The sequence below is a fragment of the Bacillus rossius genome, chromosome 15 (genome assembly GCF_032445375.1).
Source record: "Bacillus rossius redtenbacheri isolate Brsri chromosome 15, Brsri_v3, whole genome shotgun sequence".
NCBI classification, from domain to species: domain Eukaryota; kingdom Metazoa; phylum Arthropoda; class Insecta; order Phasmatodea; family Bacillidae; genus Bacillus; species Bacillus rossius.
The window spans coordinates 3367558-3386965 of NC_086342.1; the positions used below are offsets into that span (position 1 = coordinate 3367558).

The 19408-nt window shown below is 43.1% G+C and overlaps 1 protein-coding gene across 1 annotated transcript in view; it reads left to right on the forward strand.

The window, feature by feature from the left end:
* LOC134539618 (tubby-related protein 4) overlaps positions 1-19174 on the forward strand; it is a 57253-nt gene extending 38079 nt beyond the window's left edge. Inside the window, exons 8-15 of the mRNA XM_063381794.1 lie at positions 1051-1279; positions 3708-3967; positions 4925-5503; positions 6373-7028; positions 9124-9283; positions 10991-11188; positions 15128-15307; positions 17118-19174. Coding sequence (XP_063237864.1) covers positions 1051-1279; positions 3708-3967; positions 4925-5503; positions 6373-7028; positions 9124-9283; positions 10991-11188; positions 15128-15244 — 2199 coding nt within the window. The 3' untranslated portion in view covers positions 15245-15307; positions 17118-19174. The remainder of the gene's footprint in view (positions 1-1050; positions 1280-3707; positions 3968-4924; positions 5504-6372; positions 7029-9123; positions 9284-10990; positions 11189-15127; positions 15308-17117) is intronic.
* Positions 19175-19408: the final 234 nt, after the last annotated feature.

The following is a 19408-nucleotide window of genomic DNA, read 5'->3' on the forward strand; positions in this document are numbered from 1 at the left end:
AATAAACACCGTTTACAATCAGATCAGCTGTACTCACAATTTCTTTCGTTGCTGCAGCAAAAAAAAAAAAAAAAAAAAAAAAAAAAAAAAAAAAAAAAAAAACACTCGTAGCTAATCTCAAAACAAGTCATTTAAAATTTCTTCGTGCCTTTAGATAAATATGCCCTGGCCTGTCCCCGAAAAGCCGAACAAACGTGCTTGAGGCTCAAAGTGTCAAATTCAAACTTCCGTGAAAAGTTCTACACCGCGCCCGGGTATGGCCTGTACACTCCAACGATCGCCGGTCAATTTTACTCCCCTGCGCGCAGGAGGCGCTACAAGGTCTCGCCTCGGAGAAGCCTAAGATGTAAATCAAGTTCTGTCCCTGCCCGAACACGCCCGAATATTCACCTTCGGCCAACCTCGGGATTTGTTTTATTTTTGCGCAGGAAAAATGAATTCAAATATTAAAAGTGGTCGGTTAGGTTAGCTACATTAAAACACTTTAAAACACTATGGACGGTTAGTTAGGTTAGTATAGCTACATTAAAATAAACAGAGAAATATAAATATATATAAATAAACCCGAGGTTGGCCGAAGGTGAATATTCGGGCGTGTTAGGGCAGGGACAGAACTTGATGAGGCTACCCGACCGTCAACTTCTTATTACAGGGCAGCCAACTCACTCTTCCTGTTGCCAACTGTCACGTAAACTATTTGCACGAAGAAACTGATTCCGCACTCCCGCGCAACTTCCCAGCTATACAATAAAATTAAAAACAATAAATTATTAATAAGCTAGGATAAATAACTTTTAATTAAAAAACTAAACCAACAATTAAATATAACATTTAAATATTTAAAAAAAAATTAAAAAAAAGTAAATAAAAATAATTTGTTATATTAAAAAAAGGTTTTAAAGGCAAAACAGTATTTTAGCCAAAGGCCTGGCCACACAGTTAACCTGTTATAATGTATTATTGAAACTTGGACATTCTTTGATGGACATCCTGTGTCTCGGTCCACGACTCTGAGCAGGTGTGTGAATGTGTGTGTCGTGCGGTTGGCAGTGCTGCGTGCCCGACGCGGCGGCGCTGCGCGAGTTCGTGTCGCGGCCGCCAGGCGGCAGCGTGCGCCTGCACTGCACCATGATCCGGCACGACGAGGACGCGGCCGCCAGCTCGGGCAGCTGCTACACGCTGTACCTGGAGTACCTGGGCGGCCTGCTGCCGCTGCTCAAGGGCAAGAGGACCAGCAAGATCCGGCCCGAGTTCGTCATCTTCGACCCGCAGGTGGACGGTGAGCGCGTTCAACCATTCAATCATTGAAATACTCTTATTTCATTGCAAATGGGTTCTTTTGGTGCTTTTTTTTAAATGTAATTTTACTTCATTTTATTTATTCAATTAAATTTGCGTACAAATTATATCATGTACTCTTTGAACTGCCTCAGCCTGGGCAGGGGAAATAATATTATCAGGCCCCTTCTCTATAGGTACTTAATTTACAAATTTTACGACACGGCAATTAAAAAAAAAATTATAAGACTGTAAAATTACCGTGACCAGAACTGTAAATGTGAATATCACCCACAACCACCGGAGGGGGGGGGGGGGGGAGGGTGGTTTGCAGTATTTTCCACAAAACTTTCATCCATTTTAATTAGAGATTAGAAAAGGAGATTGACATAGTGATGTTTTGAAGCAAGTGTGGCGACGATGATAATGGCGAGTGTGATAGAGATGATATGATGGTATGTAATATGCAGAGTGCAGGATGTATGTGGTAGATCTGATAAAAGTTGTGGGGGGTTGATCTGTTGGCATGTGTGGTAGCGTTGGTGACATTTGAAAATTAGAATGGCAGAGGCTCGTGATGCACTTGCGGCAGAGCTGGTGGTATGTGATGTGCGGTAGAGAGGAGCAGTGCGGTATAGCTCACGGCTGCTCACTTGTGGCTATAGCTGTAGCAAACTGTATATGTATTCGGTACTGAGTAACGGGTGCGCCGTCTATATATGAGTAACGAAACGTTACACACGAATGCATTTCGTTACTCGCATTTTTCGTATGTTTTACGCATGCGCGCGCTTATTCGTTACAAAGAACGATGTTTGTTTATTTTAAGTAAAGTATAATTTGGAAATTCGTCGTCCAAGTTTGAGACTGGAACAGAAACAACGTAAGAAAGTATTTTTTACAAATTATAAATATGCATGTTTTTATTTTTTATTGCGTATTTTCGCGTTTTTTTTTTGTTTTTATCTTAAAAGAGATATAATAAAGCCGCTCTAATGAGATTTAATTGTTTCTTGTTTAACAAAAGCTGTTAATTATCAAATATTGTTAATTGTTTATATTCCTTTTATTATTATTTACGCGACGTCATACTGTACGCGTAGGCTACGCAATACGACTCGATTCGTTGCTGTAACATAACATAGCATGTTATGCGGTATCAGAAGTAACGAGTAACGTAACGATACGATAGTAACGAGTACTAATTGTTATAGTAACGAATACATACGGGTACGCTTTTTTTTCGTTACTTTCACAACTCTACTTGCGGCAGAGCTGGTGGTACGTGATGTGTGGTTGTTGACGCGAGCGGTAGAGCTGACGGCTGCTCGCTTGCGGCAGAGCTGGTGGTACGTGATGTGTGGTTGTTGACGCGAGCGGTAGAGCTGACGGCTGCTCGCTTGCGGCAGAGCTGGTGGTACGTGATGTGTGGTTGTTGACGCGAGCGGTAGAGCTGACGGCTGCTCGCTTGCGGCAGAGCTGGTGGTACGTGATGTGTGGTTGTTGACGCGAGCGGTAGAGCTGACGGCTGCTCGCTTGCGGCAGAGCTGGTGGTACGTGATGTGTGGTTGTTGACGCGAGCGGTAGAGCTGACGGCTGCTCGCTTGCGGCAGAGCTGGTGGTACGTGATGTGTGGTTGTTGACGCGAGCGGTAGAGCTGACGGCTGCTCGCTTGCGGCAGAGCTGGTGGTACGTGATGTGTGGTTGTTGACGCGAGCGGTAGAGCTGACGGCTGCTCGCTTGCGGCAGAGCTGGTGGTACGTGATGTGTGGTTGTTGACGCGAGCGGTAGAGCTGACGGCTGCTCGCTTGCGGCAGAGCTGGTGGTACGTGATGTGTGGTTGTTGACGCGAGCGGTAGAGCTGACGGCTGCTCGCTTGCGGCAGAGCTGGTGGTACGTGATGTGTGGTTGTTGACGCGAGCGGTAGAGCTGACGGCTGCTCGCTTGCGGCAGAGCTGGTGGTACGTGATGTGTGGTTGTTGACGCGAGCGGTAGAGCTGACGGCTGCTCGCTTGCGGCAGAGCTGGTGGTACGTGATGTGTGGTTGTTGACGCGAGCGGTAGAGCTGACGGCTGCTCGCTTGCGGCAGAGCTGGTGGTACGTGATGTGTGGTTGTTGACGCGAGCGGTAGAGCTGACGGCTGCTCGCTTGCGGCAGAGCTGGTGGTACGTGATGTGTGGTTGTTGACGCGAGCGGTAGAGCTGACGGCTGCTCGCTTGCGGCAGAGCTGGTGGTACGTGATGTGTGGTTGTTGACGCGAGCGGTAGAGCTGACGGCTGCTCGCTTGCGGCAGAGCTGGTGGTACGTGATGTGTGGTTGTTGACGCGAGCGGTAGAGCTGACGGCTGCTCGCTTACGGCAGAGCTGGTGGTACGTGATGTGTGGTTGTTGACGCGAGCGGTAGAGCTGACGGCTGCTCGCTTGCGGCAGAGTTGATGGCGACGGCCGACTCCACGGACTCGGCCAAGAGCAGCGGCTCCTCGCAGAACGCGGCCAGCGACACCTCGGACACGGAGCGCGAGGACGGCTGCGGCAGCCCGCGCATCCAGAGGCGGCGGCGGCGGCGCCACCGGTCGCAGCCCGGCGACAAGACGGCGACGGCGGCGGCCTCCGCGGCGGCGGCGGACAAGGCGGGGCCGGCGGAGGCGGAGCAGCAGGACGACCTCGCCTACGTCGACACGCTGCCCGAGGTGCGTGTCTGTCCATGGTCACAGTGCAAGACCACGTCAACCACCAAACCTTTTCATGCTTGCCTGCGTTGCCTGTCTGTCCCATTATAAGTCCATAGTCACAGTGCAAGACCACGTTAACCACCAAACCTTTTCATGCTTGCCTGCGTTGCCTGTCTGTCCCATTACAAGTCCATGGTCACAGTGCAAGACCACGTTAACCACCAAACCTTTTCATGCTTGCCTGCGTTGCCTGTCTGTCCCATTACAAGTCCATGGTCACAGTGCAAGACCACGTTAACCACCAAACCTTTTCATGCTTGCCTGCGTTGCCTGTCTGTCCCATTACAAGTCCATGGTCACAGTGCAAGACCACGTTAACCACCAAACCTTTTCATGCTTGCCTTTTTTTTAACAGATAATAAACTTCATAAGATCTTATATTTTATATCGTATTGTTTTCGGATAATTATCGTCCCGCCTGCACGTTCTCCTCACAGCATTTCTTACACTTGCCTGCTGTCACTATTCTCGCTGGCCGAGGCTGCACACTCTAGCATGTGTCAGCGGTCATGGCATACATGTTCTTAACGACGCTGACACGTCTAAATAAGACGACGCGCGAGTGCAATGAAAATTTTGAAATCGTCACGTAATGAACAGTTCGAAACGAACCAAGGGCGCCCATACATATATGGACAGGGTGAGTCCGTGGCTTTCAGGCAAAGAAAAGAAATTAGGTGTTCTTGAGCATTTTGGGCAAATTTTGAGTCCATTAAGGCCATTTTTGGCCTTTTTTTTTTTTTTTTTTTTGTCATTTGTGATGGTTTGCCCCCCCCCCCCTCTCCCTCCACCTACAAATTCTGCCCCCCCCCCCCCCCCCTTTCAAACTTTCATATGGGCGCCCTTGAAACGAACGTACCTTACCGTTCATCGGTAGCAACACTCGGAACTAAGAAAATGAAGGGGTGTCCGCAGCACATCCGCCTGGTGGAGGTGACGTCCAACATCTGGGGCACCAAGTTCAAGATCCACGGCCTGGCCACGTCTGTGCCGGCCAACCTGGGCCAGGTGACGTACAAGACGTCGCTGCTGCACCTGCAGCCGCGGCAGATGTCGCTGGTGATGACGGAGCTGCGCGACGACGTGCCGCCCGACCCCGACCCCGCCTTCAACCCCAACCTGTTCTCCGAGGACGAGGAGGACTCTGCGGGCGGCGGCGGCGGGGGCGGCGGGGTGTCGGCGCCGCCCATCGCGCCCATGACGCCGGCCGGGTGCTGCCGCCCCGCGCCCGCCCTGGCGCGCGCAGAGTCCTACGAGGACGAGCCGCCCCCGGCTGGGCTGCGCGCCGTGTCCCCGCTGGAGGCCCCCGGAGACGTGCTGGTGGGGCGGGCCGCGCCCTCGCACTGCCCCGGCGAGGCGCACCGCGTCAAGGCCGTGCTGGCGGAGCAGGCGGCCGCCGTGAGGCTGGGCCTCAGCCTCAACCTGGAGGAGCGGCGCAGCGCGGCGGTGCAGCCCTCCGTGCACAGGCGCAAGGACAAGCACTGCGGCAGCCAGGTGCCTGTACACCCCTCGCTGCACTGCAGGGCCTCAGTCACTCCAACTGGCGAAGTGATTTAAGCATGAAGATCGCATGTCATAGGATAGCTTCAACAATGCATATGTGCTGAAAGGGATTGAGTCACGTGCGTTAGTGGAAATCCTTAACGCATGCTGAAAGTGTTGCTTTAGACAGAGGTGGCCCCCCCCCCCCTTTAATTTTTTATGCCATTTTCTCAATGATTTACTCAATTATTTTATAATATTATACTTTTTTAGTATTATATTTCATCACATTTTGCGTTAATTAAAACTGAATTTCTAATAATAATTTTGGTCATATCAGGTAATATTTCCATCCTGAACCGACAGATGCCAAACTGCTTTTGTTGAGGAAAGTGCGGGGTTGCCAATTTGATTTACAAGATCCCTTTCAACTATCAAAGCACCAGAAACGTATTTTCACATTATAAGCTATAATTATGTAAATAATATATACATTTTTCTCGTCCTTTAACCACCCCCCCCCCCCCTTGAAATTTTAATGACGCAGTCTGCGTCGTTACCCCCCCCTTGTGGGCACCCCTGCTTTAGAGACAGATTTATTAGTTTGTTTTGAAGTTAAACTTCTAATGCGACTTCCAACAAGGTTGCGTTAAACGTTTAACGCTACCATGGAGAATTATTTGCATGCAATTAAAAACTATTTTTTAATGATGCCATAGAAGTATAACTTCTCATGCGCGTACCTAAGTACACGCACCCATTTTTTTTTTTTTTTTTTTTTTCCTTCTTCTCAAAACTGGGGTTGCTTTTGACTGAGACCCTTTGAGCACGTGCCGAGTCATCTGTAAAGCAGTGAGTGCGCAGTGCTGTGGTGGTTGCAGGTGGGCGCGGCGCCGCGGCGCGACGACATGAAGTACATCGACGACGACGCGCGCACGGAGCCGCCCACGCCGGACCGCGCGGCGGGCTCGCGCCGGGCCCCGGCGGTGGGCGTGGCGCCGCGCTCCCCGGCCTGCCTCGCGGACTCCATGGTGCGCAGCTGCAGCGTGGGCTACCTGGACCTGGTGGACGCGCAGCTGGTGCCGTGCGAGGTGGCGCTGGCCCTGCTGCGCAAGGAGGCGCCCAAGCGCCTGGTGCTGGTGACCCGGCGCAGACCGCGGCGGCGCGGCAAGGAGCCCCGCGGCGCCTGCGCCAGGCAGCCGCGGCTCAGGCAGTGCGGCAAGAGCCGCAGCCTCGACTCCAGCGACCTGCTCCCCGCCGCCGCGGCGCCCGTGCCCCCTCCCCCCTGCTCCTCCTCCTCCTCCCGGGCCCCCGCCCCGGCAGCCTGCGACTCCTCCGAGACGGACGAGGGCCCCGCGGCGCCCAGGGGGCTCGCCGCGCTGGACTGCCTGGCGGGGCGGCGCCGGGACCTCGAGGACTCGCGGTCCCTGCCCTCCCCCTCGCCCTGCCCCTCGCCGCGCCTGCCGCGCAGCAGCCCCGCCAGCCCCGCGCCCTCAAAGAAGACCGCCAAGCGCAACCAGTCCTCGTCGCCCATCAGGTACCTGCCTGCCTGCCCGGCGGGGAAACGACTGAAGTCGCCCCCGAAACAACCAGTGCCACCCAAACAAAATGCGGACAAAATGTCCGAGCTCCCGCCAAATTTGCATAGTAGTTATCTTTGAAAGATTTGTGCAATGGGAGTGCGTGACTTATTGTAGACTTTTGGACATACGCCATTGCTTAGCACATGTATGTCTGCAGAAGAAAACTACAAAAAAAAAATGACAAAACACACAAATTAAGCAAAAATTGCTGTTGTCAGGATTTAACGCCACACAATATTCCACAACATGAATATGGTCAACAAACAAGGAAAAAACAAAGAAAAATGGACTAACAGAACGAAAAAACCCCACAAATGATGACAGCACAAAAATTCCAAACCCAAAAAAATTCAACACAACAGTTGAAACTAGACAAAAAACACAGCAAAACGAAAACACGAAACAAACACAATAGTTTTAAAAAAAAAAAGAGAAACGAAAAAACCCCCACAAATGATGACAGCACAAAAAATATTGAACCCAAAAAATTCAGCACAACAGTCAAAACGAGACAAAAACTCTGTCCAACTCTTCTTCCGGAACCATCCTTCTGTTTCCTGTAAACCAACCTGCTTGTAATTAATGCATGTAAATTTTGCATTCCACATGTCAGTGCCCAGGGTTTTCCCTGTGTCTGTGCAGATTTCACATGGGCCCAACTTATCTAGTTTAAACTTAGGATAGTCATCGAGGGGAGTTAAGTCATGGCTAAAATGTTGCCATGGCTGGCCAATCCCTTCCTAGCACATGATGCATGCTTCCTCTCCTGCATGGTTCATAACCTGCATGCTTAGAGCGTATAGGCTTCGGCCTGAGACGCACTTAGTCTTCCCTACCCAGACCCCTCCCAAATACACTTAGTAATTAGTTATGTTAGGAAAAAAAACAGTACCTGCCCCTCCTTCCTGTCCCCTGCACGAGTTCATGGTCGAGATGAACAAACAAAACTTGTTTCGTATTTTTTTAAATTTATTTTTGATGTCTTGACCCAATCATCATTTTTTTTTAAATTGTGTTTTCAAAAGTTTTATCGGCCTTCTCACGTGGTTTACTACACGATGTTGCATTATGGCAATTATTTTGCTTATCCAGTGATACTGTAATCCGAGCAATTGGTTAGGATTATTAGCAGGACTCTACGTCGTCTGACATGCACGCATCTGTTGTTTTTTTCGAATCTGATATTGCAACAACAACCCCCATGTTTCCAGGCAACCCGAGAAAGTGGCAGACATTGCAGGGTGCTGGCGGTTACTTATCACAGTGTTTCACGTAGGCTTGGCTGTAAGGCTTGTCCGGTCCCTCCCACAGTGGATTGCAAGAAGGAGACAACCACCAGAATATTATAGAGTTGGCAGAAGGGGGGAGGGGGTTAGTTGTTGATAACAGATAACAAATAGCAAAGAAACCAAGGTGTATATAGGCTGTCTACACTCAGGGTGGCTGACCCTCTTTTTGTTTTCAATTCTTTTAAATTTTCTTTAATAGTAAAGTAAAAAAAATTTGTTTTTCATCGGCCCTATTGGAATGCTTGCTTTAACTTCATCAATAGAACAACTCGAGTATAATTTCATACTGCCCTCCCCCCCCCCCCCACCCCCCCCCCCCCAATCCAACCCAAATGACTTTTCAGCTCCACTGATCACGCACATGCGTTACTTGATCCAGGTGAGCGCAACTCGGGACTTTTTCCAAACTTTTTAATGAAATTTTTATAGCAATTTTTTGTATTGCAAGGAAATTTTAATACATACCTAAGCAAAACTAAACATAGTACAGAATACATTTACTATTTACAGAAACGTGGGGACTTGTATGTCAGAAAGCTAAAACATTTTACAAGATAATTTCCATATGATTTAAATGAACTATATCCAAAATATTTTTTTGTTTAATGTGCGAATGTAAACTGAAGTAAGTGGTCAAGAAACAGAACAAAAGTTAGCAACCAGCTGGTGGAAAACATTAAATATTTCCTGATTGCCGGCACAGTTACTGTTACGCCCTGACGGCCGTGTCCCCGCCCCCTGATGTATTGTGTCCGCCCAGGAAGCACCTGCTCAACTCGCCGCTGCTCTCTCGCCGCCAGAGGAAGAACAAGACGATGGAGAGCTCCGACGACGAGGTGGTCCACTCCAGTGACGAGGTCTTCAACGGCAAGAACTACCGCGACCTGGAGAGCTTCCAGAAGGCACAGCTCCGGCAGAAGGTGGGTTGCGACCGTCTCTGCACGCACGGCTGTGACGAAGTGGCAGATCCCTACAGCCAGGGACAAGGTTACCTATACGGTGAACTGCGGTAAAGCCGAAATAACATTTCATACACCGCAATCACCAAAATGCAAGTTGATACATCATAAAGCACCAAAATACAAATAAAAAAATATCAACATATTTATTCAAAACTCAACTCAGATTACAAAAACATTACCTTTTAATATATTAAATTCAATGAATTTAAATTATTTGGTATTAATTTAGTACCAAAATGTACATTTACTAAATAGATTGGGGAAATTTTTCCTTTTTTTAAATATTTAAACTGTTATTAGTAACTAATTTTTACATTATGTTATTGGAACATTTTACTAATTCTCATATATTTGCTGATATATTTTTATTGTTCCCAGTAGTTAAAATTCGTATTACTAATTGTTATATTGTAAAAGAGAATCTTAGTGATATCTGTTGAATCTGGTGATATCTTCACGAATAAACAGAGTTATGAGTGTGATAGTTTTATTTTAAAAAAACTGTGCATGGAAGCAGTATCGATACTTTTATGAGTGTGATAGGTACTTGGATTTCAAAAAACTGTGCATGGAACAGTATCGATACTTTTATGAGCGTTTTACTTTTATTTTAAAAAACTGTGCATGGGAAAAATATTGATTCTTTAATGAGTGTGATACTTTTATTTTAAAAAACTGTGCATGGGAACAGTATCAGTACTATAACGAGTGTGATACTTTTATTTAAAAAAAAAAAGAATGGGAATAGTATCAGTACTTTTATGAGTGTGATACTTTTATTTAAAAAAAAAAGAATGGGAATAGTATCAGTACTTTTATGAGTGTGATACTTTTATTTAAAAAAAAAAGAATGGGAATAGTATCAGTACTTTTATGAGTGTGATACTTTTATTTAAAAAAAAAAGAATGGGAATAGTATCAGTACTTTTATGAGTGTGATAGTTTTATTTAAAAAAAAACAACAACTGAGAATGGGAACAGTATCAGTACTTTTATGAGTGTGATACTTTTATGAGAGTGATAGTTTTATTTTAAAAAAATTGCGCAAGGGCACAGTATCGATACTTTTATGAGTGTGATACTTTTATTTTTAAAAAAACTGTGAATGGGAACAGTATCAGTACTTTTTTGAGGGTGATAGTTTTATTTTAAAAAAACTGTGCATGGGAACAGTATCGATACTTTTGTGAGTGTGATATTTTATTTTAAAAAAACTGTGAATGGGAACAGTATCAGTACTTTTATGAGTGTGATAGTTTTATTTTAAAAAACTGCGCAAGGGCACAGTCTAGATACTTTTATGGGTGTGATACTTTTCTTCTGAAACCACCGGGAAGCCTAAGATGTTCAAGTTCTGTCCCTGCCCGAACACGCCCGAATATTCACCTTCGGCCAACCTCGGGTTTATTTATATATATTTGTATTTCTCTGTTTATTTTCATGTAGCTATACTAACCTAACTAACCGTCCATAGTGTTTTAAAGTGTTTTAATGTAGCTAACCTAACCGACCACTTTAAATATTTGAATTCATTTTTTCCTGCGCAAAAATAAAACAAATCCCGAAGTTGGCTGCAGGTGAATTGTTCGGGTGTAATCGGGCAGGGACAGAACTCGTAAACCACCCACGAGCGCAGTGTTGACGTGTGTTCCCGCCCGGGCGCAGCTGAAGCGGGGCAAGTGCCGGCCGGACGCGCCCGAGGGCTGCCCCGCGCCGCCCGCCGGCCCGCGCCGCCGGGAGTTCGTCATGCACAACAAGGCGCCCATGTGGAACGAGAACAGCCAGGTGTACCAACTGGACTTTGGGGGCCGCGTCACGCAGGAGTCGGCCAAGAACTTCCAGATTGAGTTCCGAGGGAAGCAGGTGCGTCTCCGGTCCCACAGTTCTTTGTTTCATCCACGCTTCGGTTTTATTTGGCATGCGTTGCTATGCCTCTTTCAATTATTTTTGTTGGTAATTCATTTGAGGTAGCTATACATATGTATATCTATATCTATTGTTACGATTTACCGTGGTTTCGTAAAGGGATAGCCCAATTAAAGATTTTATTATGCACACAGTTTTATTTATTGCAACTATTTACATTACTAGAAAATAATCTAAAATTGCCAATTAATCAATTGTACTTAAAAATGTTGCTTCCCCAGTCACACGCACGCGTGTATTCGAATGCAACATTGTCTCAAAATTTCTGTAAATATGTACAGTCGCGGTAGATGCCAAAAAAAAATGCTAAAAATCTGAAAATACGTACTTTTATTCTGTGCCCTTTCACTTCCTCTTTTCAAATCAACCGGCGGAGGTAAGAAATTCCAAATACTTTAGGAGATATCGAATTTTTAAATTTCATCATATGTAGAGTCGCGGTAGATGCCAAAAAAAATGCTAAAAATCTGAAAATACTTTTATTCTGTGCTCTTTCACTTCCTCTTTTCAAATCAACCGGCGGAGGTAAGAAATTCCAAATACTTTAGGAGATATCGAATTTTTTAATTTTCATCACAATACCTGCGTAGTATGCGGCGATCACCATTGTTTCTTGTCATAGATAATAAGGTTTCTTGTTTACGAGTATCATGTTTCTTATTGGACAATTTTGTCACGTGACTGTTCCGTGATTGGCCAGTATTCAAATTAACCAATAGGTGATTATTTATTCCGTTATTGGTCAGTATTCAAATGAACCAATACGTGATTATTTATTCATTTATTGTTCAATACGATGTTTAATTAATCGGTCAACTTCTGCCGGGAACGACTACATAATTTCCTTATAGTGGCAAAGGAAATGTACCCGCCTCCAACTTAGGTGAGTTTTTAACGTTTCTAATTTTAAAGTATTATTTTTTTATTTGGATATTGTTGCGCAAGTAATAAGTAAAAAAAATTACGTGAGTTGTTAATGTTCATCATTTGTACGGGTTTTGTTAGGTCAGGTCAGTTACATTATAAATAATTTAAAACTAAAGAACCATTAAATTAAATTCACATTATTTTTAATGTCCGCTTAGTTTGAAAGTACAGTACACTCCCTATTTAACGCGGTTGTCTGGGGACATAACTTTTACCCGCGTTGTTGCATAACCGCGATGTTTCGATGTGACCAAGGTCAAAAGGCATAAAACACAGTCTGTGTTCTAATAGGTCGGCAAGCACGCACAGTATAGACGGCCCGCCGTTGTGCGGACTTTGCATCCGCAGTTTTCACTAAACGCGGGTGAAAAAATAAAAATAATAAATTTTAAAGATAAATATTAAATGTTGAATTGTTTTTATTTTTCCGCGTGCCGCGCACAGTTTGTCGCACGGCCTACGAGCGCGCCACACGCCGCCATACACACGTGCGGCACACAAGCTGCTGCCAGTCTCGTGGTGTCAGCCACAGTATCTGCTTCGTCAGTGTCCGTAACAAAGTAAGTGCAGTGTGTGCGGTTACACACGATTCTGTGGTCGAAGTCTTCTAAAAAGAAAGGCCGTAGTGATACTTCAAACTGAATATGAATCGCAAAGTACCGAGTTTGATTGACAAAATAAAAATTCTTTATTTACTTACAGATAGCTTGTCTTTTGCAGAAGTAGGCTGCAGATACAGGAAAAAACGATTCTAGCATTCGTACAGTAAAAAATAAAGAATCGTCTATCGTGTCAAGTGGTTAAACTTTATTATCCATGCTTACAGTAAATTATAATGGTCACGTGTGGGAAACAAAAATTGCGCCAATTTAATTTTAGCGCAATCAGTGACGCCGTATTAAAAACCGTGTTAAACTATGTCTTTACTTATTTCACCAAACGCTGTGTCGAGTTGCTGAGTGTGTGTGGCTCGGATCAGCAAGTGTTATATTCCCCAGCCTCTGGTTAAAGGTCGGGAGACCGTTACACATAAACATTTCCGGGAATTGTTTACTACCTCACGGCAAAAGTGGTACAGTATGGTTCACGTAAGTATTGGACCACTAGGAATTCCTGGGCAAAGATTAAAAATACGCTAGCTGATTTACTTTACTATTTAATGTTAAAACATTATACCATAGTAAAAAGATGAACGTGTATAATACAATGAATTACCCAATAATATTATGTCTGTAGGTTTAAGTTGTAACAAAACATTTATATACATATGTCCAGTAAAGTACCAATTAAGATTCTGGAGTGGAATTTTAAACACCGGACTACCTGATTTTGCCTTGTACGCAGGAACGCTGCTCAGTCAAGTGACTCATGCTCTGCCTGTGTGCTGCGTGAACACATTCCCTCCCCCACTCCCCCTCGTCCTGTTTCTGCCCGCTCTGATATCTACCTCTCTCCATAAACTCGGCTCGCCTCTCCCTACCCAGCGCTTGCCGACAACCAAGCCTATCCAACATCAATCCCCAGCCGAGTCACGCTGGATAATGTCGCTGGACGGTGGGCTTTATCAGGTCCCTGTTCCGATGCTTCATTTGTGAGATAAAGCGACGTTAAGAACTAGTGTTTCAGAAAATATCACTGGGCTGGATTGGACCATAATTTGAAAACCCTACAAGATAGAGGAATAATGTACGGAGATATCTTGTTTAGAATTTCACTGCGGACATTTTCTACGCCTAGGCTTTTTTCTGCCCGATGCTTAGTTTGTTAGTTACAACGCAAAATTATCCTAATCTGCTTCAACCATTTATTCCATTATTATTCATTTCTGACTGGGGGACATGGTTTGACCCGCGATATACCCGATTCCGCGATCAATCGAGGCGCGATATACCGGGAGTTTACTGTATTTATAATGTAACTGACCTGACATAATCAACCATTTTATTTATTACGCATTCACTAACACACATCAAAATAAAAAATGGCGACGTTCGAAGGGTTAAACGGGCGTTGTATTGCTAGATTAAAAAATTTGATATCTCATAAAGTATTTGGAATTTCTTATCTCCGCCGGTTGATTTGAAAAGAGGAAGTGAAAGAACATAGAATAAAAGTATTTTCGGATTGTTAGCATTTTTTTCCGCATGAATACGCAGGTATTGTGATGAAAATTAAAAAATTCGATATCTCTGAAAGTAGTTGGAATTTATTATCTCCGCCGGTTGATTTGAAAAGAGGAAGTGAAAGAGCACAGAATAAAAGTGTTTTCGGATTTTTAGCATTTTTTTTGGCATCTACCGCGACTGTACATATTTACCAAAATTTCAAAGTAATCAGTGCAGAACTTTTGGAGATGTAAGATATTGAGCAAATTAATATTTACATTTTTATTTGGCCATTTCCTTTACCCTACTTGTGTTTTGTAAACTTCATAATGGAACTCTCTTCCTATCTCTTACAACCTGCACTGCCACCATGAGAGTATACAACTGTTAACCAAATGTATATTATGTTGCAGATCCAAGGAGGCACTAGAATTATGTGACAATATTTCTGTCTCTTTTAAAGTCTGCATTATTATTATTATTTTTATTGTACATAATTCTAATCATAAATTAATTAAGTAAAAATGAAATAAATTAGTTTCTAAAATAAATTGTTAGTTTTTATGGACATGGCTTAAAATATTTTTTGCATTAAGTTTTTAACAAAGTAACAAAGTAGTTTAAGTATTTGCATTTAAAAACTGCATGTGTCTTGTTAATGAAAGTATTATTGACACATTTTCTGAAATAGAAAATAAAACAAAACTGACGACAAGGCACTGAGTTAAGTGACCTGGAAGCTTCAGAAGCGGACGAGAAACAAATGGCAGACGAAGTGCAACTGCGTGCGAGGTAGGGGTCACAATCGCACCACGTCCAGTGCATGCAACTGTCGTCCCCGCAGGTGATGCAGTTCGGCCGCATCGACGGGAACGCTTACACGCTGGACTTCCAGTACCCGTTCTCCGCGCTCCAGGCGTTCGCGGTCGCCCTCGCCAACGTCACGCAGCGGCTCAAGTGAACGCCCCTCACACATATCACGTTCGGGTCCGTCTGGGCGGCGAGAGACGGCAGTATCAATCAGGTGACGATCCAGTTTCTGCAACGATCATTACAGGGTGTTCACACAAGTCTCTAATGAATTTCCCTTACTTAACCCTGACTTTCCACAGCCAATATTTCAAATTTTCCACGATTGTTTTGAAATAATTTACCCGTTTAGCAATTTTATGAAAGGAGTAAAGAAAATTCAGCCTCCGCCATTCCCATACCTTGCCTTGCTCCCTCTCAACTCTATTAAAAAAAAAAAAAACATTTTATAGTGCATGTGACTATACACTAACACAACATCTGAAAAAATAAGACCTCACATTCTAGGCGATGGCAGATTGGAGCATGACATTTCCCCCTCAAATTGGTAACTCTTAGGGTTCGTACGCCTCCTTAATATCCTTAAAAAATCCTTAATTTCTCTTTAATTGAATAAGGGCAATAAAAAGTCCTTAAATTTCACTAATAATCCTTAAAAACTACTTAATAAAGACAGATTGCAAGTGATGGATATATTCGGGCGTTTTAATGTTCTTGTGTTTCCGATTTGCCAGCAAACAATGTTGAGCGCGTGCAGTACAATTGGCGATTTTGGGGCCACGTGATTATAAGTTATATATAAAAAAATGTTTTGAATTGAATGAGCGTATTTTGTATCTCACATTTAAACTAAAAATGTGTATATTTACTGCCTTACTTTGAACTTATAAAATAAATGTTATTAGTGATCATCTGATCAAATGTTAGGGCTGAAAATTTGAGAGATTCCTAGAGATAATTAATATTGAACTCAGAACTGTGAGAATCGCACTAACCAGTAAAATTATTTTTTGTGCATGAACTATTCAACATTTTGTTGCTTTCTTGAGGGATTTTGCGATATACAAATATATTTCTACCTCTCGGTGGTGGTGACTGCACAAGAGGGAACGAACCATGTCACTAGGGAGTTTCCATGACTTATCCCTGATTTCCCTGACTTCCCGGAATGTGGTCACCCCGTCCTGCCCACCCACTACAGACGTAATTGATCAGTCAAAATGAATGACATCAGCATCACTACAGACGATGAAGGGTAATGAGATGACAATGAAGCGTTGACGGACTGATTGAGTGGGGGGGACGGGAGTACCGCGAGAAAACTCGCTGGCTCACCACGTTTCATGCTAATGGAAAAATCCAGGTTCAACCGCGCTGGGAATCGAACCGCCACCTCAAAACAGCGAAGAGGTGGGGGGGGAGTCAGTTTGCAAAATTCAACCTCTTTCATGGAGGAGGAGGTTCCTTGTGACCACGGACCATACAGTAAAAAACAATTTAAAAAATGTGGAAACACTATTTATTCAAAAATATTTTTAAATTATAGTTTATGAGGTAGGTATCAGTTACAAATTCTCTTCAGCTACAGGACCTTGATCTTTATCTCATTCCACTTTTGAAGTGAGGGTTCCCCCTCTCTTCCCTTGATGCATCCATGGCCCTTGATCAGCCAAGTATAAATGTACAGTATATATTTTCAATGAATTGAGAAAATATATTTCTGTCAAAAGTATTCAGTTTAAGTGATCTTATGATTCCTTTTCTTGTAAACAGCCACATTTTGTATCTTTATACTTCATTTCTACCCATTTCTTGTCCATCTTTTCTGACGTTAGTGTTTATATCTACATATATTTTACTTGATCAGTTCTCATCTTGCCTGATGACCGATACCGTGGTACATGTTTATGCGACCGTGAAATCTAATTCTGCTGTGCAGAAACACTGCATGGCTCTTCATGCTTTATTGACCTGCCGTTGTGATGCTGGCCAGCAGTGAAGAGAGTTGCTTCTCTCCTCTTCAGGCTGTGAAGTGACAGTAGAGCGAGGACGGGCAGCAGCGAACACGACAACACTGTCCTGGAGTCGCGGCACGGCACGGCACGGCACGGCACGGCACGGCCCAAGGGTGGTCGTCACACCGCCCTCCTGCCGCCGGTGACACGGTGACACGGTGACACGGTGCAACGCCACAAGCCAGTGGGTGCATTCCGAATACAAGAGGCGGTCGGGTGCCCGAAACTGCTTAAGCAACTTCTCAACGTCACGATGATAACATAACCATGTTTCTCTCACAGCTCTAATTTGTACGGACCATTTCACTTTTAGGAACGAGAAACTTGTCCAATGTTAGGAATCGCTTTGACTTTAAAGCACACAGTTCTTTATAAACACAGCGAGAGTAACTATTCTGCAATTGCTCATGTGAACTATCTGGGATATTAGCTCTATTTCCCAACTTTTGGTTTCCTTACTTCTTTTTGTTTCTTCAAATTATACAAAAAAAAATTTTTTTTTAACATTTACAGTTAGTTCCTGTAATTTTTTATGGTGTCAGGTCTGTGATGCTATAATAGCAGCAATGTAATTTATACTGTTTAAATATAACATGGCAAAAATTTATAAAGAAAAATGCATAGTCGTAAGTTGTAAAAGTTTCTTACCATTATGTATTATGTAAATCAATATGAAGTACATTGTTCTACATGGTAGGCTTACCAAAGTATACACAAAAAGTGATTGCAGTAATTGAAAATTTACTAAAAAAAAATTTTAATCCTTAACATAGCACATCAGTCACAGTTAAAAGAGCAGCAGAAACACTGCTGTAAACGTTAAGTAAATTAGATGTTTTATATAGACGAAAGTTGAAGAGTTGAGAGTGAACGCTTGTTCCATGCAGTGGTCAAGAGTAATAAGATGTTTACGTCCGTCCTCCTTCACACACAAATATTCACCGTCAAAAAAAAAAAACCTGCCAACAAACACCCCAAAATTAATTTGGTTTATATTTTGTACATTCTGCTAGTGTAGTAGTACACCAGACTACAGGCTACACTGGGACTCAGTGGCTGGACGGATAAAGTGAGCGCAACTAGCCGGAATAGGGCAGGGGGCGTGGGTTTAGATAACAAAGCTTTTTCAGTGTCAAAACGTAGCAAATGGACATGGCCAGAAACACACATTGAAACAAGAGTTCAACTATAATCAAATTAAAAACCATTTGAAAAAAATAAAACAAAGACACAAAATGAATATGCAAAACATTAATCCAAACAAATTAAGAGTTCTCAACCTGAATGTAAAACTACTAAATATCATGTATTTTCTTAACCAGCAAATAAACGTCCTTACTATTAAGTCACCGATGATATTCTAAAACCTACGTTCGACAGACTATCTTGTGGACGGCTGTTGTGTTAGTCATGTCGCACACGGCATTTCCACAAGCTAGGCATCTATCTGAAAAATAGTCTTACGTGACCTTAAGTAGATTCCAGACTAAATCAATATTTCAATAGAATTAAATTTTACACTTTTCATTTCAATTTTTTTTTGTTTCACTGACTTTCTATTAAAAAATATTATATGTAAATACTTTGCCCCTGATTGTAATATCATATATACACAGGGAAACAATAATTTTTGGTTTCATGTAGCTAATTCAGGACATCTGTATTTTTTTTTTCTCTGCTACCTACCACATTTATGTATGTATATAAACTGTTATGTTTCGGAAATATTACTAACTAATGTTAGCAGGATTACGTGGGTACTACAACTTGTCACATGTTAAGTATTTATAAAAGTAATTTTTTAGACAATGTACATGTGTCGTGAATTCGCATATTGATCACCAGTGTGACAAAAATATATGTTTTATATGTTCATAGCTTTTTGCAAAGGAATTTTAATGTTTTATATAAACACATATGATATGTTTTTATACTTCATTTTTCAACAGCAGCTATGAAAAGTTTTTCAATTTCAATTACAATTACAATTACAATTTGGTCTAATTTATGGACAGCAGCTTGACTACTATCTTGTAGTTGTGTTTAAATAAAGATATGAAACGAAATACTTTTTATTTGAATGTATTCGTAGTTGGGCCAATACATATTTGTAAACTAAGTATTGTAATCTTAAAAAAAAATCCATCTGCCCACAAAATAAAAAATCTCTATAAAATGCAACTATAAACTACAATACCAATCAGTTTTAATGTTCATGCTTCTATTACACCCAAGGCAGAATACAGTAACTGGATACTCTATACAAACTTCAAAAAAATACTGTCTGAAAACTACATAAC